General features: G+C 40.7%; 1 protein-coding gene across 3 annotated transcripts in view; it reads left to right on the top strand.

The window, feature by feature from the left end:
• The first annotated feature begins 997 nt into the window (after window positions 1-997).
• Window positions 998-23,656, top strand: part of LOC124996255 (rab GTPase-activating protein 1) — a 68,106-nt gene continuing 45,447 nt past the window's right edge. The window contains exons 1-9 of one of the 3 annotated variants that reach the window (XM_047569081.1): window positions 998-1,142; window positions 11,358-11,593; window positions 13,133-13,162; window positions 14,230-14,488; window positions 14,732-14,945; window positions 15,108-15,282; window positions 19,343-19,503; window positions 22,474-22,584; window positions 23,484-23,550. In XM_047569081.1, coding sequence (XP_047425037.1) covers window positions 11,441-11,593; window positions 13,133-13,162; window positions 14,230-14,488; window positions 14,732-14,945; window positions 15,108-15,282; window positions 19,343-19,503; window positions 22,474-22,584; window positions 23,484-23,550 — 1,170 coding nt within the window. In that variant the 5' untranslated portion in view covers window positions 998-1,142; window positions 11,358-11,440. The remainder of the gene's footprint in view (window positions 1,143-11,357; window positions 11,594-13,132; window positions 13,163-14,229; window positions 14,489-14,731; window positions 14,946-15,107; window positions 15,283-19,342; window positions 19,504-22,473; window positions 22,585-23,483; window positions 23,551-23,656) is intronic. The other 2 variants (XM_047569082.1, XM_047569084.1) reach the window with 2 other exon arrangements.

Raw genomic sequence — 23,656 nt, forward strand, 5'->3', positions numbered from 1 at the left:
TGGAACAAAGAGGACGTCTGCCTTACTGTAAACTGTGTATCTGAACTCTGTTAACACGTGGGGACTTGGTTTATGTTAAAGTGGGAAGGGGTACATTGTGCTCTGTCACCTGCTACATCTCCGATGAAACAACGAGCCCTGACAGGCTGGACAGGAAGGGCCAGCATGACCACAACACAATGGTAACAGTGGGTATGTTTCCCACGGCTGACTACTGAGGTTTGGTGGCCAATCCACGGACATAGATGGGAGGTTGATAGGAAAGAGAGATCCCGCCCCTCTTTTTTTTCCCCACTAAAGACCTGTTGTAACTACCAATCTATTGCTGCATTGACAATAATACTTCAACTTTTTTTTCTGCATTCTTTGCATTAGTAGTTACATTTCAAGAAAATTGAGACAAGTGATAAAAGATTGTTATATAACACGAGCAAGTACTTATCATGCAGGCAAGCGGAGGTATGCTTAGCCTAGGACAAAGTCGCAGGTTGATTTGATGGATTACTGCAATCCCAATTCACTGATGGAGTTTCAAGGTCAAAACCATACGTCTGTGGACGAAACCAGTCAAACAAAACAACAAAAAAAATTACCTGGGTTTGATCGATTAAAATCTCAGAACAAAGCAATAGATATATAACATATGCACACCAAAACACATATCCAACTAACATATCATAGTCTCTTTAATGATTTGTTCTGATGTGTTATTGCATTCAGAATGAAACTTTTGCTGAATTTAACTTTTTATTCCAGTTTATTTACCTGAAGAGGTGAACAGGCCCATGAATCGCTGCACACAGTGACTATTAAATTGTACCATATAAAATTTAGACCTAATACTAAAAAGTCTTGCATCTGACTTGAAGCTTTCGATGGAAGAGTGGTGACACGACCGTGAAGAGCTACAGACAGTGCCAGTCCGGGCCATGCTGCTAATGTAGGAGAGGCCAACGCCTCCCCTTCACTCTCCACAGAGGAGAGAGGAGCACTGACAGGCGCATGCGCAGTGCGGTTGTCAGCGGGTTGGTTGGGTTTGTGTTTACAGCTCGGTCGGCTGGATGCTGCTGGCTGCTGATGTTACAGGGGAAGTGCAATGCCGTGCCAAACGCCATTGGAATAAAACAGCCGTGGGAACAAAGGTAAGCTGTTTTGCCCTCGCACACGCGTTCGTCCTCAAAGTTAAATGCGACTGTCTCGGCAGCTGTGAGTGAAAATAGCGCTCTGTCGGTTGGGACTGCCATGGTAGCATGGCTAGCAGGCGTTAGCATACCAGCCATAATAGTGGAGTGGCCTACATCACGGTTGGGTCCATCGCGGGCCAGTCAGCGGGTTTATTCGCCAAAATTACACCTAAAAACACTTTTACGTTGCAGCTTGAATCAACTGCGTTACGGCGACGGAGTAGTTTGGCTGAACGTGCATTGGGTGTTTAACGTTTTACTCGAGTCATTAAGTCGATGGCTGGTTGGTGAGGGCTAACAGGGGCATTAAGTTAACATGGGGGCTAACGGGGGCATTAAGTTAACATGGGGGCTAACGGGGGCATTAAGTTAACACGGGGGCTAACAGGGAACATTAAGTTAACATGGGAGCTAGTCAGGGGCATTAAGTTAGCATGGGAGCTAGCTAGGCTCGCCCAACCTTATCGGGCTGGAGTGTGTTTGTTATTCGTGCAGTTATCTGTTAAAACGCGGAGAGGTTTAAACGCCCACTGAGGTTGCTTTAAAACAGGCTGCACAGGCAGGTATCAGGTTGTATTCAGATGAAGTGGTGTACTCGTAGTCCAGAGAGCCAGTTACCGAGTTAAATGTCCAATCAGCATCACGGAACAGCCTTGCACCTTGCTCCTGCACATATATACATGTAAGCAACACGCATCTCGTCTATATTGCTTGATTTGTTTTATTTTTTGTGTATTTTCCCCGTCAGTGTTGACAGTTGAAAGGCCAGTTGCTCTGTGCCATACACTCACTTGCCAAAACATTAGGCACACTGGAATTCAGTAGTATGCCAGTCCTCCACCATGCCAACCATTCATGACTGTTACAATGTTCACGTTGAAACAGTGTGAGAGAAGTGGCAATTTATTGCCATTAAACTGTATTTAATTAAACAGTGTTTCTGTTATTTGGCCCAGCCCATCCGACTAACATTAGGGTTGTCAAAATAATAGAAACGTGTGTCGGAAAATCGCAGTACAGTTAAGTAGTACTACAAGCCACTGTATTCAAAATGAAAACACAGTTGAATCAACAACACTCTTAGATGTTATAAACAAATGCTGAATGCCATAAACACGGCTCTGAAAAGGCTGCTGAAGGAACGTTTCAAATGTCATCTGAAATACTGCACTATATTTATATGGTTGATGACAGGGAGATTTTAGTATCTATTTTATATTTATATATGTATATTTACTATATTTGTTACCATTATAAACACCTGACAGTTTGCTAGAGATTTCTGCCAAACAAAATTTTGTTGTAATTTGTGTGCAATGACAATTTAAGTTTTACTTCTTCTTGATGTGGCTAATGTTTAGTCCAGGACAGTTTTTTTTGGAAAGCATTTGTTTTTACTGGTGTACCTAATGAACTGATGAACGAGTGCTCGTACTAGTTACAAGGCTTTAGTGTTAAAGTAATGTAATGCTTTTTTAATGTTCTGCTTCTTCAGTAATGCCATGAAAACTTGTCCAGGATATACACACATTTAGAGTATATGGTTGAGTAACTTAATAAGAACCTTTCTAGATTGATCATTGTGATTATAATTTGCTTTGGTGCATTTTAGCTTTATAACAAGGCAAATAAGTTAATACTGATTTGCACGAGCATGTTTACGGGTGTAATCCAACCGACTTGAATTATTTGTGGGTGGTTTGCAACGCTGTTGTTGTCATGCAATAAGGGAGGGACCGGCAAAGCATGCTTCAAAAGACTTCCTTGTGCTTTTGATGTGTTTCTGACATTCAAGATTGGAGGTTTAGCTGAATCAACCATATTTGTATATGTTCACTGACCCTCATTACAGCAGATTTATCATAAAAATGAATGCTATTATGCAACCGACACATTAAATAGTTTAAACCGACTTCACTGATCTTGTTTTCAACAAATCAAAAGGATCTGACATTCAGCAGTCTTCCTAAAAAATCCGACCGTTCAGTGAGTGTTTTAGTGCTTCCCGGCTCTGTCAGGTGGTTAAGAACTTGCGCAAGTGGTGCCAAACGGATGTGTTGCGCAATAGTATTCCATATTTCTCTGAGCCGTGAACAGGATTGTAAAAACCAGTAGCTCCTGTCTCTTGTGAGCTTGTCACTGTCAGTGGACGACATCTGTGGTAGCTGCGAGCCTTAACTGCTGCAGTTCATGTTCAGTCAGCTGTTTTTTCCTCTCCTATTTCCTGAACTTCAGGTAATACAACGCCTCATTGCAGATAATGGAGGTGACACATGCGCACATGCATAGAAAACTCACAAGCCAGATTTGTGTAAATGCAAATATTTGCTGCGTTAACAATAGTCAGAAACTGTGCATGAACGGGGGAAAGGTCAGTGCTTTTGCAGCTGTATTTAAATGATGCCTGCTGGGCTTTTGTTTTGTTTGTTTTTTTTAAAAGTGCATATGAGTTAACTTTTGGACGCATTTAAGTTGAAGCCAAGACAGTGCTATGCTTAACACACATTTATAAAGTTGCTTTTATCAGAAATATCTTTTAGCAGTAACTCCCTAAATACATGATTCTTCTCTTAAGTGTGAAGAAAATATTCATCTCATTATGAATTTACACTGACCAATATACTAATTATACTGTAACATAGCAATTACCGAATGCTAACTATAATTAGGATGTGCTGAAGAGTGTACGTTTTCATCTGAATATGAATGGGAGAATACATGTCAAGCTAAACTGATACCTACTGCTGCATACGTTTCACATATTTGTATTGCAGCTGTGTGTGTAACTATCTTTGGACTGAGCTCTGAAATCCCAACAACACCCATCACTTGCACCTGTCTTCTGGGTAACTGATGGAGACCGAGCGGCGAGCGCGTCAGATGCTGTGGATTAGTGTTTCATCGCAGTTGCTGTGAATGAGATGAAAGGAGATTGCCGGGTTGAGAGAAAGAAATAATATTTCATAGATTAGAGTGGAGTTCTAAAGTACACAGGTGCTGTTTGAGTTTGGCACAAATAATGGGTTTTTGGCAGCGTTGGGTGTTAAAAGTTAGCAGCGACTTATATACTGTTTGCAGAATGAGCTTATGATGTTAAATTAGCTCTTTCAAACTACAGGGTCAGCTTTAAGTTAATATAAATGTAGTTTGGTATTATGCAGAAGGCATAAATATTTGGAATCGGTGTTAAGCTATTCTTTCCTATTCCTAAACTATCTGAGAAACTTTATGTGAGGAACAAGACTTGGCATTGAAATTTGATGATTCATGCTTTTATCAATAAGAGAAAAGGTTTTATTTTTTTGGTGTGGGATTGTCTTTTGAAACACACTGTACTACACAATACTTTACATCAGCTTAATAACACCCACAATTAGTATTCCAATGTTTTGTTTCCTATATTTTATACGTTATTTTGCTGAATGATCCTTCTCTCGCCGCTCTAGCAGTCAGTTAGCAGATCAGATTGGTCTTGGTCTTATCTTTAGTCTTTAGCTTTCATACATCTAAAGTAGGAAACTGTGTGTAGAAGGTAGGGCATACTGGGTACCCAGATATAACTACATAAAGACTGCTTGTATCAAGTGAACAAAGCTGAAGCAATCTCTTTGTCGTTAAGAATTTTCCTTTTTGAGAGAGAATGGATTATCATTTAAGTGTTCATTTATTTTCCTCCCACAGGGGTAGAAACTCAGTGTTATGAATCACTGTTCTCTTATTTTTTATATTGCCATTTGAATTTTTTTGACTGACCTGATTGTCTAATGGTTTTATGGTTGTATGCATTGACAGACCAGTCATATTTCAGTCCAAAACTTAGCGGTACATGCCCCCAGACTATGTGTAGCAGTAACATTTTATTTATGAATGTACTATAACATGCACTGCAACGCCCACAAATGCATTCTCAGTGTTTTCAGTTCCTTTCAGTCACCTTGTGTTCCTGCTACTTTTTCTTAAGGCACGGTATTGCACAGGTGCGTTCGACAAACGTCAGTGTCTGAGGACGTTTCCTGGCAACCAAAGTTTCTTCTACATTCAGCGTGAAACTCATTTTGTTTGAATGTGATGATAGTGTGAAGTGCATGTTATTGGCTGTGGTGCTTATAGAACTGGTAACAGTAGTTGGCCTGCAAATGTGGTATTTTTATGCATTTTTAAAAAGACAGGGAAGATATTAACATCTGTAGATTGTGTAGCTTGTGTATTCTACCAGGCAGGGACAGACGGAATAAATTACAATCTGCACACGGCTCAAGCCACTTCCACGCCTCCATACCTTGTAGCTAGAGATAACGTCTCTGCAACAAAGGCAAACCGAAAGCACATATCAGTATGTGGATCTTTTGCTCTTCGGTACCTCTTGCACCTGGAGTTTTTACACATGATTCAACTATAATACTCACAACCGTAGTCTTTTCTATTTGACACACTTACGGGGTTTAGTCAGTAGGACTGTTAAACCCAAAAAATACTTAGTCCAGGACTTTAGTCCAAGATTTTCAGTGTGCGACCTGGAAACGGCACTCTTAACTAGATTCATTTCCTGTTTTCATCTTGTATGGCTTGTAGCAGTCTCTGACCACTTGCAGTTTTTGTTTTGATTTTCAGCTGCTCCAGGCTTTATCCAGACACAGAAACAAGATGGCGCGCTCAAGAGTCATTTCCTCTATCAGCGTGACGTGGGTTCGGCCACTGCCCCGTCTCTATTCCACCAGTGGCAGGTCCTGAGTCCGTCAACTCAGTGCGGACATCAGCTGTGTCTGGGCCAAAAAGCTGCACATGAACAGCATGTGCAGCTTGTACCACTAGCTGCAAAGACTACAGCTACAGACAGGAAAGAGCTACTCTTAGCTGCGTGGCTACCAAGCTACCAAGCTAGGCTGAATAACAAACCCTGACAGAGCTGGCTTCCCTTGAAATATTATTATTGCTTGGTCTGCTTCATTCTTGATCGTTCATTTAAGATGAAGGCGTAAAATGAGAAAAGCCTTCTGTGCGCTCATCGAGGCTTATAAGGTTGTTGACTTTTATTGCTTTTGTTTTTCTTCCCATGCTCTGGTTCTTTACAGTGAACAGCCACGCAGATTCCCTCTCTTTCTCAGTTTAAAATGCTGAATCGCCTGAGAAGCCTGAGACAGCTGTCCACTTTGTGTGTTGCATACGATCAGCTTTTAAAATAACAGCAATTATTCTACAGTAGACACCTATTTATTTAGCTAGTGGTAACTCTAGAAAGAGTTACGATAAGTCTTGTGTGTCTATCTTGAAATGCCATCTAGTTTACGAGGCAACTAAGGATTATAGGCAATTTGATGCATTACAAGCTGCTCATTACGGTTCACAAGTATCAGTAACTGAAAATCACTACATACACATATAAATAGACATTTACATATAAATATTTGCATATAAATATAAGTATAAATATACATACACATATGCACATATTGAGTACAGTGACAAAATGCTCAATTCAAGATTGATCTTGAGACTTTATTAATATGAATTAATATTCAAGGCTATATATATTTTTTTTTCATCAGCCACTGACTAAATGCCTGTCTCCCATAACAACTGTCGCATACCCCTTTGTACACACAGGTGTCAAATTTCTTTTATTACCAACACTTCTGTTTTTTTTAACTAGACACAATGGCTAAATAAATATCTGTGTATAGCCACAACATGGCCGCAGCTCAGTTTTTCACTGTGACAAAGTTCTTGTGACTTCTGTGACTTCATCACAGAAGTCGAGGCCGTGTGGTCAAGTTGTTCTCCTTCTTCTCAGTCGTGTGACATTGTTTTGCTGTACATTATGAAGCCGTGGTTTCATTCCTGGATCACCGACTGGGAGTGTCAGTTTTAGGTTTGAATGGAAGGCATTATTAGTTGTTCACGCAGTACACAAATAAAATATGAATTAGGAACTGTACTGCATGGGTGTGCTTCTTTGATCTGTGGAGCCCGTGGTTGTTTCTTTTCCCTTTTGAATCGTGCTCAGCTTGGACTAGTTCAGCTTTTTTTCGCCTCGTTCGTTCCCTTATCCTCTCTGCCTCTTCTTTTCATTGCACTATTTCTGCCTGGCTAAAGTCACTGCTGTGAGGCGAGGTTGAAAGGGACCGCGTCCTGATACAGTCCCGAAACGAGCCTGAATGCTCTCTGGCCGTGTCTTGCTCTCCCTCGTGAGGTGCACACGGGGCCCAGCTGGCAGCCCAGAACAGCCCGTTCAGCTGGCTTTGGTTTCCAATGTGTACATTTTTACACATGGATTGACATAAGATGTGCTTGTTTCAGATTGAGATGCCATAATAATGTTTTTATATAATAGAAACAGTAGGAGAGGCCTCATGCTCCTAAAATCAAACTGTAAGCTATGCGACCTATTGCAGCTCACACCTAGGCTACACTAGCTAACTGCTATTATCACTGGTGTGTTAATATAAATTGGTAAACCTGAGCACTGCTACACCAGATTACTGAATCCTGAATCAGATATAATTTAGTACCTACCTGAGTGCAACTTATCTCTAAATAAATAATTACTTTAGAAGAGGCGATGCCTTTCATATTAATCTGTGAACTAATGGGAGCAATAAAAATAGAAACTAAAGCAGTTATACACAATAAAATATAATAAAAGCACACTGTAGCACGGAAATTAATGTAATTAATGAGGGAAAACAATAATAATAATAAGCGCAATGATTTTCCATTACTGACAGTTCGTGACAGCTAAGTTGATAATCTTCACTTACACACACACCAGCGTAAAAACAACAAACCAAACAAATCCCTTAATGGAAGTGCACAATGATGGACAGCTTGTGTCACAAAGATACAACTTTATTGAGGAAATGACTCACTGAAGATGACACTGTGAGAACCTGAAGGATACAGATTACATGTGTGAGCAGTGTAATGTAATATGTAGTTCCTGTTCCTATACACAAGAGTAGAGAAAGGGGATAATAAATTAGATATTCCAGGAAGGAAAAGTGAACAGGAATATTGCTGCTCCTGTCTCCTGTGCTCAAGACAAAGCGAAACGATTAAACTGGACAGCTTTATACAGGATCTTAGAAATGACCTGCAGTTTAAGACATTTCAGTACCTTTGAAGCGTTTAGATAATTCTCTTACAGTGTCTTGACTTTCTGGCAGTGGATTCTTCTTCTTGGAAGTGCACTAAAGAGGTTGATAACGAACAGTGTAACTTGGCAGGAGCCCCCAGAGATCTGTAGCAGAGGTTGGGAAGGAAAACAGGGTGACAAGGCAGCCATTATAAGCCTGTTGGAGCTGCCAGCTAGCTGCCAGAGACAGAGCATTAGAACTGTGTGTGCACATGTGTGTGTGAGGACTTATCTGTGTTCATATTGCAGCCACATGAAATAATAAAATAGTGTGTGTGAAGTGTTGAATCGAAATGTTTGATGGGGGGTCTTCAGTTAGTGAAGCTAACTGCTGGGTTTTCCTGTATGAAACCTCATGTCCCAGTAAATTTGCATGACTCCAGTAAAACGATTGACTTTGTGTTTACAAGGCAGTAACCTATTTTCAATCTTATGCATTATTATCATTGCCTATACAGTTGAAACTCTAGGTTCATCAACGCAGAATCTGAGGGAAAGTAAAACCACTGGTACTCTGATCACGCAGAGGCTGTGCTAAAAATAGAAAGCATTTGCCTTTGAGCCAAAAGAAGTGTAAACATCTGTAAAGTCTCACCAAGATTAAGGGTGCACTCACACTAGGCGATCATTCCGTACCCAGGCACGTTTGCCCCCTGAAGTCTACATTCTGTGACTAGTGTGAGGGCAACTGCACCGTTCCTGAGTACACTACACTTCTGTGGCACGGTACGGTTGGGAGAGGTGGACTGTGGCATGGAGTGCTTTGTCGCGCATGCGCACAAGCGCTGTTAAGCACGCGATGCGCAAAACATACCCATGACGTAACCACGTAACCATGGCGTATAAAGCAAGCGACCGACCCTCCATCACAGCAGCAATGGCAGCGGGAAAAGGTTCACATCAGTCGGAGGAGGAGGGCTGACTCAGGCTTGCTCCAGTGCATCCCACAGATGCTTGTTCAGTTTGGGATCTGGTGAATTTGGAGGCCAGGTCATGTTTTTTTGAGTTGTTCCTAAACTGTTTTTGTGCTTGTGTCTGACTGCGTCCTGCTGAGGATGACTGCTGCCATCAAGGAGTGTCATTGCTGAGGGGTTGGGGAGTCTGGTCTGGTCTAGGTGGTTGGTACATGTCTAAGTAAATGTATCGTCCAAAATATTTACTTCTTCTGTTACTGGTTTTAATGTTGTGGCTGATCGGTCTATATGAGACATACACTTTACTGTCTACTGCACATGTATGAACTATTATTTAGTAACTGTGGCAGCATTGTGAGTGTGAGTGCTGGGATTTTTTGATAGCATTAGTATGTTTTGTCGTTGCAGTTCCTCCAAAGTGATTGAAAAAGTACTTTCTATTAATTGGTGCCCAGCTTTCTTTAGAAATGTTTGTCCAGATATCCACACAAAATTGCAGTACACAGTCAAACTCTTACTTTTTGGATGTGGCTGTATCTCAGAAAATGCAATTATTAAATGCTGTGAACTCACGGTCAATGCCGATTCGCTGATGAAGGCAAGAAGAGGAAGAAGGGCTAATGTGGAATAACAGAAAACATCATTTACACTAAGTATGACATATGGTCACACTTACTCATTCACACCGCCTCAAACGCAACATTGCACATACTTGGGTCCTCAGCAATGTAACCACCAAGTTTGACGTACATTAGATTGCATTGATTAGTAAGATACATGTATTCAGAAATTGTGTGCTTTAGATCCACCTGTTACTTGATCTCTACAACGTGATTTACTGCCCTCTGTGACCTTTTCTGTTACCTATAGTTTACAATGTAAATGAAAAACACACACACCAGAGTTTTCTGACCAGATAACAGTCACTGATATCCTCAGGTTGCTCTAAAAAGATAAAGAGGGCAAACGTAGACCGTGGGTTTGTGTTTGACAGCCTATTAATAACAATTCATATCAGCACAAGACATCGTAAAGCCTTGTAGTTGCACATAGCCATTAATATTGATGCTTACTCTTGGGTCAGTACAACAATGTTATCTTGAGGAGTGCACATCATTAACTGCTTTGACCTTTTCTCCTTTAACTTCTCCATTGTGAGTGGGAAGGGTGGAGTGTAAGGGAAGAAACGGCAAAGGAAACCCTTAGCAAAATGGAGTAGGGCACAGGCAGAGCAGAGGAGAGGGTTGCAGTGAGGACTGAAGAAAAAAAAAGACGATTGCAAGGGGGGAGAGAGGAGGATAAAAGATCAGTAGAAGGGAGGAAGGGGAAAGAGGGGAGACAGAGTAAAAGGAATGAATGAGTGATGAGAGGAAACAGGCAGACATAATTTGTTATGGTCTCTTTTTGAATCTCTGCCAGGACCTTCTGTTGCGCCTTACTTCCTGTATTACACTTAATCGCTGGTTACCCAATGCCTAACGGTAAAAATGGAGCTCCACCTCAATTTTCCTTGAATAATTAAATATAAATAAAACAAATTTCTATCCTGATTCTAAGACAAGATAATCCGTTTATTCCCCACAGTGTATAAAGTTATTAGCAGTGGCTAAAACGTGTAATTGGTGGTTGTGCGGACTGGCCAGAATAAAAGAGGGAGTGTGTTCAATGTGACGCGTACATGTCTGATTCAGTGGTGTTGAGCTTTGCATTGCAAACGTGGATTAGACACGGATGGTTATAGCAAGTTGTTACTTAATTCACGTTCAGTTGCATCTCCATGGCTTTGCATTGTTTCAAACTATTTTGCAAAGATATACAAACTTGCTCCAAATGACCCACAGCTCATTTCCTCTTATCTCCCCAGTTTCATTGCTTTCACATGTCCTAAGCTTCTTTGCCGAACCTTTTCCACCCTCAAGTTTCTCTTTACACCCGCTCTGGTTTTTGTAAAACTTGGTTTCCTTTAGGTGTTAAGTAAAACTTAAAGTGACTAATCACTTTTTTCTATTTTTTATTTTTTAGAGGGCTAGCCAAGCCACATGCCTTTATAAGATGCTCTTCATGGTATTCATCACATCATGACTGTTTTCTGCTTCTTCATTTGTTTATTTTTTTTTCTTTTTCTAGGTGATTTTGCTCATCATCTCCCACCACTTCCTCCTCCCGTCTTCCATTCATGAGCAGCGTGGCTGAATTTAACAGCGACAGCCATGGATGACAAGGGCTCGGTGGGGAAGATTAGCGTGTCCTCGGACTCAGTGTCCACTCTCAACAGTGAGGACTTTGTCCTCGTGTCCCGGCTGGGGGACGAGACACCCTCCTCCACTAATAATGGTAGTGATGACGAAAAGACAGGACTGAAGGTAAGGACGGTTGGGTGTAGGCACGGACAGAAGTACGAGGCAGAGAGGCGGGACTTCAGAGCTGCACTGGAGTTAGAGTTTTAGGTGTGGAGTGTTGTAGTTTAGGTTTCACTTCGGCATCAATCCTCGGTGCTTCTCGTCAGGGCTGACGATAATTCAGCTCCGATCACATGAGAATTACAGCAACTGTAAAGCTATAACTATTTTTAAAATACCTGTTGTGTAATAGGCCAGGCTGCTGCAGGCTAAAAATGATTCCACATGAGCACTCTTTCAATAAGAACTGATTTTAGAGTTTGTGTCAGGACTCACGGCATCAGTATAGTTAATTTATTCCTCTGCTAACATGTCATGTTTTTCACTCATCTTCTGAGACATACAGCAATTTATTATTCTCGCTCTTTTAACCATAAAACTAACCATTTCTCGTTTTGCTCTTTCATTCTCACTCTATCCCTTTCTCATAGTCGGTCTTAGATTGATTTGTTTTATCTGTGTGTCTTTTTATTTGCCGCTTACAGTAAGGAAGCGTTTGATGTGTGCACATTCACACAGATTCAAAACACTTTGTTTGTAAGGTTTTACCTCTGTGAACGCTTTGTATTCTTTAAGTAGTGAAGGGAAGTGCAGAAGAAGGATGTTGACCTTGCGTCCGCAGATCAAATAATTGAAGACTTGCTTGTTTTATTGGTGTTTTATTGGTTAACTTCCAAGTCATTCAGCTGCTTCAGTTAGAAAACATCTTGTGCTATCGAGGGCTGACATTGTAGGTATTATTAGTTTGCCAACAGTGTGGTGACGCAGTTTGAACCTTTGCTATTGTCAGGGAAAGTAGTGGTGTTTTGTGACTAGGGCGTGGCTCAAAGAGGAGGAAAACTTTCGAGGAAACAAATGTGGCAGTCACCATCCTGCGTTCATCCCTAAGGGGTTCAGGTTACCAGTCCTCTCCTCTCCTCTCCTCTCCTCTCCTCTCCTCTCCTCTCCTCTCCTCTCCTCTCCTCTCCTCTCCTCTCCTCTCCTCTCCTCTCCTCTCCTCTCCTCTTGCCTCGCCTCGCCTCGCCTCGCCTCACATTCCCTTCATTGAATCAGCTTAAGTAGCTGGCTCACATGCTTACACTATATCCATTAGCTTATCTTGTTACTGTACCTGTGTTTCTTTGGGAAGTCATATGAGCTTGATGTTGCAAAGCTACCAGAAGGTGGCGCCAGTAGAGCACGGATCTTGATTTAATAGAGAGGAAGACGTCATGCTTCCACTTTCTGTGTTCAGAGTCCGTTACAGGATCAGGTTATTTTCGATGGAGGTCAAAGTTGAGGTTTTCTGCTTCCTAGCCGCTGCCGTCTGGATACTGCGAGTTGAATGAAGTCACTGTTCTCAGTTCGTATCTAGCGGTGAAATCACTCCATCCACTCACACGCGGCCATCCTGATTTCATGTTTTGGTTTTTGCCCACACACTCTTGTGCACATTTCCCTCCCAGTCAGCCCATCCAGTCAGGAGAGGAGTCAGTGTGTCTAAACTTGTTGTCTGTTATGCAGGTGATTTCTGAGGAAGAGGTCAGCTTTAAGGTCAGTCTCTCCTCTCGCTTTCTTTCTGCTTCTTTTCTCTGTATCTTTCTCCTGCTTGTTTAAATATATTTCCTCTTTCTTTCTGTGATGTGAGTCAGTGGTGATTCTGTCTGTGATGATTTGTGCTTCCTGTACTTTAGACGTGTAATGACGGACGGCCTTAGCTTTGTAATACTGGTTTTGATGATAGTAGACTATAGTCTCCCGATAAAAAAAAAAGCCAGGTAGATAATAAGTGTCACTACAGCTGCATAGTGACGAAGTGTATCAGCCGTATCAACGTAAAATACAGATGAACCAAGGTTTTTTCTTTTCTTTTCTTCTTATGCCAGTCATTGTACTGTACTGCAACACATAACTGTTTGTCTAACAGCATTGGACAAATAACCTCATACCTCTAAGGCACAGATGTTACTTAAATATTCACCCCTGAAATATGTTTGTGCCATAAAGACAGCAGATAAATCAGATGTTTATCCTTTGCGACTTTGTACAACAGTCCCTTCATAAGTCTGTCCCACTTTCTTGCTGCTGCAACAGAAGGCAGGGTAATGGGGTTTTCCTTAGCTTTGTGAAATTTTATGGTTTGTCAAACCATGAACTTGCACTTTGGTCGTTTTTTTTATTTGATAGTTTAGGAACTATGCAGTCAGTGTTGGCATGGCTCTTCTGCATCTTCTGTCTTGACATGGGTGTTTTTTCCACTCCTTAAACTGACTTACTAATCACTAATATTGGTGAAATCTTAAGCACACGGCAATCACTCCAACTCGATCACGATGTCACTGTTACAGGCAGAGACACTGTACACTTATACTATTTATGAAATCCATGATTTATACAAAGTGAGACAACTGCTATTAAGTTAATGCAAGATTAGGATTTATCTGAAATGCGATGTGTTATGATGATTACTACAATGATCTTGTTTTCTATGAGCAATCCTTTTCTGTTTTATTGTATGTTTTGGTCTCAATTGTTTATTTTCTGTGCCTCCCTTTTGGTTGTGTGCACGCTTCCCTCCATGTATGTTACTACACATGCGTGTGTGTGTGTGTGTGTATCAGATTGTGGGGAATGGAAGTGAACAGCAGCTCCAGAGGGAGTTAGAAGATGTCCTCATGGACCCATCGGTAGCCGACACTGGGCTCGGACCAGAAGCAGGAATGGAGAGCCTCGGCGGGGGCGACCACGGCCTCCTCCCCACCATAGCGTCACCCGTGCCGCCGGGCTGCGACCCTCTGACCGCACCGCCACCCAAACTGGAGATGGTGCTTCCTGTTCAGACGGGCCAGGAGAGCGAACTGAATGAGAGGTCGTACAGAGGTGAGCCAGGATGTGTTTAATCCTCTGGACTTTTGCCATTTTCTTCAAATTAGTTTTTCCTCTCTCTATCTGTCACATTAATATCATAACTAATATAACCACCCAAAGCCCCGCCTACGTTTTCATTCATTCTTCTCTGGCAGGTCAGCCGATCTCTGGAGAGGATGTACAGACATAAGATGATAGTCATAAAACGTTCTCCTTCTTTCCTCTCCCTTCCCCTTTTTTATTTCCCCTTTGCAGGAGATGAATCATCATCTGAAGGCAGCCCTGGCAGTCCCATTCCAGATGAAGACAGCGTCGTCTTCAGCCAGCTGACATATCTAGGATGTGCCTCGGTCAATGCTCCGCGGAGCGAAGTGGAGGCCCTCCGTATGATGAGCATACTCAGAGGGCAGTGCCAAGTCCCCCTGGATGTCACGCTGTCTGTGCCAGGCGTGTCTGAAGGCACTGTCAGGTAAATGTGAATAATTAGTTATATTAATTATTACACTTCAACAGTACAGTATGAGTGTGGTGTGCATACTTAAACATTGAATGCTAGCATGTCACATATACATTGTTCAATAATGACGTTTAAGACATTAAACTGCAACATTTTTAACTGACGTTTTCACAGGTTGTTAGATCCCAACAACAGCACAGAGATTGCCAACTACCCCATCTATAAGATCCTGTTCTGTGTACGAGGCCATGACGGCACACCGGAGAGCGACTGCTTCGCCTTCACCGAGAGCCACTACAACACCGAGATCTTCAGGATCCACGTGTTTCGCTGCCAAATCCAAGAGGCGGTGAGCATTTGCTGATTGAGTAATTGTCGTTGTTGAACTAGTAAAAATATATAAGCACCACTTTCCTCCATGCCAAGATCATAAAGACTTAACGCACTGTCCAGCAGACTCACATAAAAATAGGAATGCTTGTGAAAATGAGCATTATTTATTATTATAACATACATTTTACTGGGGTTTATTTTTCAAGACGGTCACGCCAAACTAGGCAGCAACACAGACAGCCATGTTGCAGACAAAATTAGAGATGTATTTTTGAAAAATTACAGAATTCAAAACTAGGTATTTGTAACAAGTAGTGAATGAACCAGATGTGCGTGCCACCAAATCCTTTAAAATCACTTAAAATTCATGTAGAGACCAGCTCCCTAAGATTTAGGATCTAGTCTGACTGATTGCAGGCAGAGGGGCCAGCATACATAAATATCCTTTTTTCAGTATTGACTTTAGGGGCAGATAATAGAAATAATTCCTGGGAGCATAGAGAAGTACTTTTTTAAGGTTGTAGATCCTTATGCAAGCTGTACATTCAATTTTATCAAACAAATATAGCCTATGCAAAAACCCTTGACCCAGAAATAAATACAGCTAAAAAGCAATGTTACTGCTGTTCCGTTAGTAAACCAGAGGGGGAGCAAAACTCATGTTATTGCTCCTAACTCTTTTTTTTCCTCCCTTTTGCTGTCTCATCCACCCATGTAGATGTTCATATGTACAAACATAGCCAGCAGTGTTCTGGTTGACCTTGTCTTAAACTCCGGATCACCCCGCATCCTGTCCTTTTGGGTTCTGTGTCAGCGTGGAAGCTTATTCATTGGTCCCCAGGGGGTTGTGCCACGCACCGCAGGCTGCGCTGCAATCCACATGTACACCATACGCGCGATCCCCAAAAGCCCACTTACAGGAGACACATAAATGTAAATGAGAGACAAAGGAACCCGCTCTTGAAACTGGGTTAAAATTCAGCTTCAATGCTCACTGACCTGATTTCTCTCCTTCAGTGTCACTAACAGCCCACAGACTGACGCTACTTTACTATCCAGTTTCACACACACCTACCCATGCTCACACCAAAACATGAAATTTCACAAGTATATAATCCCAAAACTAATTCACTCATTTACTTGGCGACCAGGCGTCTCTCAGTGGCTCCTTCTTTCTTCTCTTCTTCCTCACTTAACCCTAACCCATCCTTATCTTCCTTCCAATCCCCCAGCAACAAACCAATCTATTCTGCCTTCACTTTTTTTCGCCTCTCTCTCGCACTATTACACTATTGTGAGTCAGCCCATTGGCTGTCTGTTCCTTCAGGAAAAAGCTGCTTTAGTCACATGCCTCGCATCAGCCTCAGCCCCACAGTAAACAACTCCTCAAATAACGACATTGAATCATTAAGATGTTTTATATGAAATTTTATTTTTTGGCACTGAAGTCAATTTAAAAATAATTTTCCATATCCAAATAAAATTCTGCTCTGTCTTAAGAGTCTTTATTCATAATTTCAAAAATAATACACTTTGGAACAAGTTATAAGGGAATTAACACAGTATAGATAGATAGATAGATAGATCTTTATTGTCATTGTCACGAGTACAACGAAATTAAAAGTGCCATCAGCCAGTGCATATGCATAATAATAAAAATAAAGTATGTTATTAAACCTATTAAGGTAAGCACATTTGTGTGTATTTTTGTGTAATTTACATAAAGCAAACCACCTTCTCAGTCCTTCTTTGCCTCCTTTGTGCCAGACTTCCCAGTCAGGCCCCAAGGCTAGTTTGTAACAATTCCCAGTCTCCTGATGGTTGGTGGTGATGCAGAGCCCTGCTGAGTCTCTTACCTCCTTTTGTTGACCATAAACTTGCTGCTCCTTTCCGGAGATGTATAGCCACTGGTATATAATTCACGTCAGTTCGGATTCAGTAGATTTGTTTTACATTCATGATTTAGGCTCCTGACAAACTAAATTACGTTTAGCGAGAAACACAAATTGGGTCCTGAAGGCGATTTAGCGGTTTTGGCCGCGGCGTTGGTTAAATATGTCTCAAATCTTCATGTCAGAACACACGTAAAGATAATAGTGCCAGGGAAGAAAAAATAAAAATAGCCTGGATGGGAACAAGTACAATGTAACAGGGTGTTTAACATTTTCCAGATCTTTTAAGGCAGTGTCCACATTCAAAAGGAATTGTTTTATTAATTCCATTTGAAATCCGAGCATTACAGCCCTTAAAGTTTTCCTCTGTAATAGATTGGACATCGATCATTTCTTGATTTCTTCATTTTAACACAAGCAAACAAGAGAAAAACACCATGTTTCCAGTAGAAACATGTATTACTGTTTGACAACTTCTTTGGTGAAGTCAAGGTGATAATTGCTCAATCTTACTTTGGCATACAGTCCTTCACGCTGCACACAAAAAAATAAAATAAATAAAGAAAGAAATCGGATACATTGACAGCTGGCCAGTTTTGACCCTAGCATTTATTTGGACAGTACAGAACAACACATCCATTGTGTTAAACATTCCATCAATACAGGGGGTGACCCCCCCATCTATCTTTATTCATACCCCATCTCTTACATCCAGTCCGCCGTTGTTTCTCAATAAAAACACCCCCTGCAGTCTGCTAACATCCTTCTACTGTACCAGGAATATAACAAAGGCTCTGTGTCGTGGCGTTTAGAAGCTGCTTTATACTCCTGTCTTGAGAAAAACGAAAAGCATTATTTATTGATAACAGCAGTTTCCCCACACCATCTCTTAGCCATCAACCCCAAAGTTCTGCTGTTTACCAGAATTAGAAATGATCCAAAACCACTGTGCTGCAGGCCTTCAGTTAGGGGAGAGCTCTGTTTATTATCACACACACATGTTTGCTTAGTAACAATCGGAATATAAAAGACTTTTTCTCTGCTAAATGCAAAGCCCACAAATTTAAAGTCTCGTTAGTGGAAAGGGTACATTTAGAGAATGTAAATAAATGATTACCACCCAGTTTTTTCCACACTTGGCAGTCTTTAGCTGGCCCCCCCTTCCCTCAGCTCTGCTCCTCTTTGGGCTTGGATTTAGCAGACCTCTGCAGTTTCTGGAAGGAGTGAGTTGTCTTTGCTTTATGTTAATAGGAGCAGTGCCTCCACATTCACAATCAACAGGGAATATAAATCACTGTGTTGATTAAAACTCTAAATAGTTAATATGTTTGGGAGTCTGCAGTCAGTGGAGTAGTGGGTCATTAGGTAAGTTTTTTGGGGCATTGTATCACAAAAAAACAAGTTTCCAATTAATATTTATAGCCTAGTGATTGCTTTGGTTGGTGCAGACATTTTTGGTTTCAGACTTCATAGTCTTTAAAGTCCTGCACAACACCTACAGTTGTATTTAGCATTTTGGGACTTTTTTATTATCCCATTGTTGTGTGTTTTGTATATGATGAATTTAACACGATTGAATGTGAGACATTTGCTGTGACATGGCGACATACATTAGAACATATAAATTGCAAAATCCAGTGCTTACTTGGTGGCGTTCTTGATTTGTTTCTTGTAATGTTTTGTGTTTGCATTTTCTTTTTTGCATGAAAAGTGCTATAAAAAATAAAGTGTGATTTGATCTACTCAACAAAGTAACCCAGCAGTGGGGAAAAAAGATGAGTGCCCTTGTTCAGTTCCAAAATTTTATGACAAATAACTGGGCTCAGAAACATTCAAGTTGTTAGTAGGGTTTTTGAAATTAACTTAAACTTCCTTTAATTAGAGAAAGTGACTCATGCAAAAGGATGAACTGTAAGTCTGGCTACAGTGATAGCCAACGCATGTTTTGTATCTCTTCTTCTTTGCGTGTAAGTGCAGGTAATCACTACAGTTTGGATTGGATTTAGATTTGATTCTGGAGTTTTATGTTTGTTTTTTTTTTCATTCGTTCACAAAGACGTTCTCTGTACAATCTGGTGTTTATACAGTGTTTCTGTGCAACTTTGTCCGGATATTATATTCTGTATAGCTCACTCCCCATTATTGTGGCTTAATATAATTGTGATTTTTTCTTTTCCCCTACAGGTGAGTAGGATACTGTACAGCTTTGCCACGGCCTTTCGGCGGTCAGCTAAGAGGGCAGTTCTGTCATCTCAGCAGCCTGCTCCGCTCACCCCCGACAGTGACTTGTTTACCTTCACTGTCAGTCTGGAGATCAAGGAGGATGATGGCAAGGGTACTTTCAGGTGAGGCTCACATTTAAGCATCTGAAATTTTAATTGTTGGAGCATAAAAACTTCATTTAAGTTGCTTATACGGTTCTGTGTGTATGATAAGTTCAGAATGAACTAATATTGTGCTTAAGCAGACATAAATGAATTTTCCCATTTCATACATTTATAAATGGATTCATAGTCAATATAATTTGGGTTTTTGACAAGAAATTGGGAAACAAACAAACAAAAAAAAACAGTTTTAGCTCATTAGTGCTAGTACTCCCACAATTAGTGGAATTAAGATCATCTGAGTGCAATGAATGTTTCTCAAGTGGCTGTAGTATAAAGACACCCTTGTCTGAATGTCACTAGTTAATCAGTATTCCTGGCTACAATTACACCATGACGACGAAATAACACTCCAAGCAAGTCTACGAAGAGGGTATTTAAAAGTACAAGTATGTGGATGGATACAAAAACATTTCCAAGTAACTGATCATATCTTGGAGTTCAGTTTTAATACGTCATTAAGAAACAGAGGGAACATGACACACATGTAAATCTGCCTAGAGCAGCGGATCCTCACAAACTGAGTGAAGTAGTTGTGTAGGAAGGAGACTCGTTAGGGAGGCCTCACACGCGACTACTCTGAAGGTGTTAAACTCTTCAGGAGCTGAGATGAGAAACACGCTGCATACAATAATGGCTGCACAGGTTCTTCATGATTCACAGCTTTATGGCTGAGAGAAATACAGTGGTGTGAGAAAGCATGTCTGTCATGTTTCAGATCATCAGACCAATTTAAATATACAACAAAGGTAATACAAGTAAACACAAACGCAGTTTTTAAGCAAAAGTGAAGTAGACCAAAATATCATCAACAGCTAGACATCATGTTGGGATCCAAAGAAATTAAAGAACAAATGAAAAAAGAAAGTAACTGAGATCTATCAGTCTGGAAAAGGTTATAAAGCCATTTCTAAAGCTTTGGGACTCCAGTGAACCACAGGAAAAGCCATTATCCACAAATGGTGAAAACATGGAACAGTGGTGAACCTTCCCAGGAGTGGTCAGCCGGCCAAAGTTACCCCAGGAGCACACCAACGACTCATCCAAGAGGTCACAGTTAGGATCAGTTTTCATGACTACACTAAAATGATGGTCAAGACCAAATGGAGTTCAAGACCAAAACCACTGCTGAGCAAAAAGATTGTAATGGCTTGTCCTAGTTTTGTCAGGAAACATTTTAATGGTCCCCAAGACTTTTAAGAAAATACTCTGGACTGACGAGACAAAGTTGAACTTTTTGGAAGGTGTGTGTCCCATTACATCTGGAGTAAAACTAACACCGCATTTCAGAAAAAGAACATCATCAACAACAGTAAAATCTGGTGGTAGTAGTGTGATGGTCTGGGGCTAGTTTGCTGCTTCAGGACCTGGAAGACTTAATGTGGGATTCTGCTGTCTACCAAGAAGTCCTGGGCTCCGCAGCAGGATAATGATCCATAACACACCAGCAAGTTCACCTCTGAATGACTGAAGAAAAACGAAGACTTTGGAGTGGCCCAAAGTCCTGACCTGAATCCTATTGAAATGCTGTGGCATGACCTTAAAAAGTGGTTCATGCTGGAAAAGACTTGCAAAACTTGCCAGCTACCGCAAACGCTTGATTGCAATCACTTTTTCTCACAGGGTCATGTAGGGTTGGATTTTGTTTTCCCTTAATAATAACAACCTTCATTAAAAAAAAAAAAAAAACTGCATTTGTCATTTACATGTGCATCTTTGACTAATGATCAAATTATTTGATGATCTGAAACATTTTGTCTGGTAGGGACTTATTATGAGCTCATTTTGAAGCATCCAAGTAAACGCTGTTTGTCAGACGCAGCATACACATACATAAAGCATGGTGGTGGCAGTGTCATGCTGTGTGCATGCATGCTTCTTGGCAGTATATTTATAATTAATATTTATGTAATAACTTATTTTATATGATATATTATTTAGACTTCTTGACCACTTATGTTAATTAATGCCACACAGAGAAATGGTTACACAACAGAATGTCACAGTGTTTGCTCCATTTAACCCTTCTTCCCTGAACCCTTTAACTTTGTTTTCTCATTATACTGAGTCACATCCGTCTGTTGTCACAAATAGTCTGATATATTAAGCTTATTTGGAAAAACAACACAAAACCAACAAATATATCCCTGAGATTATTTTTAGCTAGCATACATTTCCTCCTCATTAGCTTTTGGCTGATTATTTTTGGTGATCTGTCTTCCAAGCAAACAGTACACATTCCTGTTTATTTTCTGCGAGCGCTTTTCCTTGTTTAAATGCGACGGAGAGTGTAAACTATGTCAAGATATTGTATATTATCTGCAAAATAAAATCAAAACTGAATAGCTTGCATAGTAGTCAGAAGGTGTACTTACAGCTTAAAACTCTGAGTGTCTCGTCTGGTTGACTAAGGTCTGTGTCAAGTCCCTACTCTCAGAGAGGCATGTTTTTAAGATCCAACCAGTGCCTGGAATTTACAGCTGGTTCAAAATGTTTGCAATAGATTTCAGATTGATTAATGGATGTTTCTTCTTCTTTTTTTTTTACTCAGTTTACTTAACATAAGAGTGTGGATTACTGTTTCTGTTTAAAACCTGAATTTAGACATAAACCGGGTCCCTTTCTTGTTTTATTTTGATAAAAGGGTCCGTTTCTAAACTTCCTCTTAAACATCCTCTCAATATTTCCTTTTCAATCAGATCAGCCGATCGACTAAGTTATAAATTCCATTAATCAGTTGTCAGGCACTAGAAAAACACAGATTAATGTTTGTGTTATTTTGTGAACAGGAAAAAAACAGTGGGAGAGTTCTTCTCTTCGGTTCGGATATAATTAAATCAACTATTTAAATTTCATCTTTTTCTTGACAACAATGCATTAGCGTGTATGTGTATATTGCTTTTCTAAATCTTCCTTTCCTTTTGTGTGCAGTGCTGTAGCAAAAGACAAGGACAAGCAGAGCTTCAAGCTGCGTGCAGGATTGGACAAGAAAATTGTCATTTATGTTCAGCAGACCTCCAACAAGGAACTGGCCATTGAAAGGTAAAATTCCACGCTCACATTCATGCACACAGCACATCTTCAGATGGTCCTGCATATATATATATATATATTTTGACAGCATCACTAAATGTTTTCGTCAATTTTTGCTTCATTCATTATTTAGATGAGTGCGAATTCATTTGCTATTTTTAAGTTGCTTCCAATTAAATGTGAGGCAGTTTTATTCTGTAGACGCAGGGGATTTATTCTGAAATAAAACTACCACGACATCAGATATATCTCTATCAACATAATGAAAGCGTCTAGAAATGGGCAGTGTTAATGTAAACACCAAAGGGTCAAGAATGTGCGACTCCTGGAAAGGGAAAATATCTTCAAAAGGAGTTTGTGCATCTGTCACGCTGACAGAGACCTGTCCATTTGCTGGAGAAGATATGAGTCCTCTAAAGAAATGAATCACTCACAACTGTAACTGATAAACACACACCGGTGGGAATCCTTACATCCGTGAATCGGCCCGTGTTACGATTGAAGTGTTCTGGGACAGTTTTAAAGTGGTGATTGAGGCGAGCCTGTCTTCGAGGCCCCTCGTTTTCCACGGTTTAATAAATCTGTTGAAATTTAAACATTCCATGGCCTTTTTGAAGATTTCCATTTTCACGCTGCTTTGTTATTGTTCCACGAGCCCAGAGAAGGTAAGGTTTGAAGTGCTGTGTTTAATATTCTCCATGCTCTGGTCTGTGTTAAAGGATCAGTTCAGGAAGCTATTTGCAGTAGCATATGTGAGGTTTAACAAATGGTCCCACTCTGTATAGAGAGATTTATTGTTCACTGTCTAATTCCCACCCCCCACCTCACCTCATCTCCTATTCTTATGTAATCTTCTTCATGCTACATTTCCATTTCTTTTTTTGCCCCTGTGTGTACGTCTTCTCCAGGTGTTTTGGACTTTTGCTCAGCCCGGGGAAAAATGTGAAGAACAGCGACATGCACCTGCTGGACCTGGTGGGTGCCTGCTTCCTTGCATATGTGTTGTTGTGTGTGTGTGTGTGTGCGTGTGTGTGTGTGTGTGTGTTTGCTAACTTCCTCCAACTTGTGCCTTCTCATGAAA

The sequence above is a fragment of the Mugil cephalus genome, chromosome 19, assembly GCF_022458985.1.
Source record: "Mugil cephalus isolate CIBA_MC_2020 chromosome 19, CIBA_Mcephalus_1.1, whole genome shotgun sequence".
Lineage (NCBI taxonomy): Eukaryota > Metazoa > Chordata > Actinopteri > Mugiliformes > Mugilidae > Mugil > Mugil cephalus.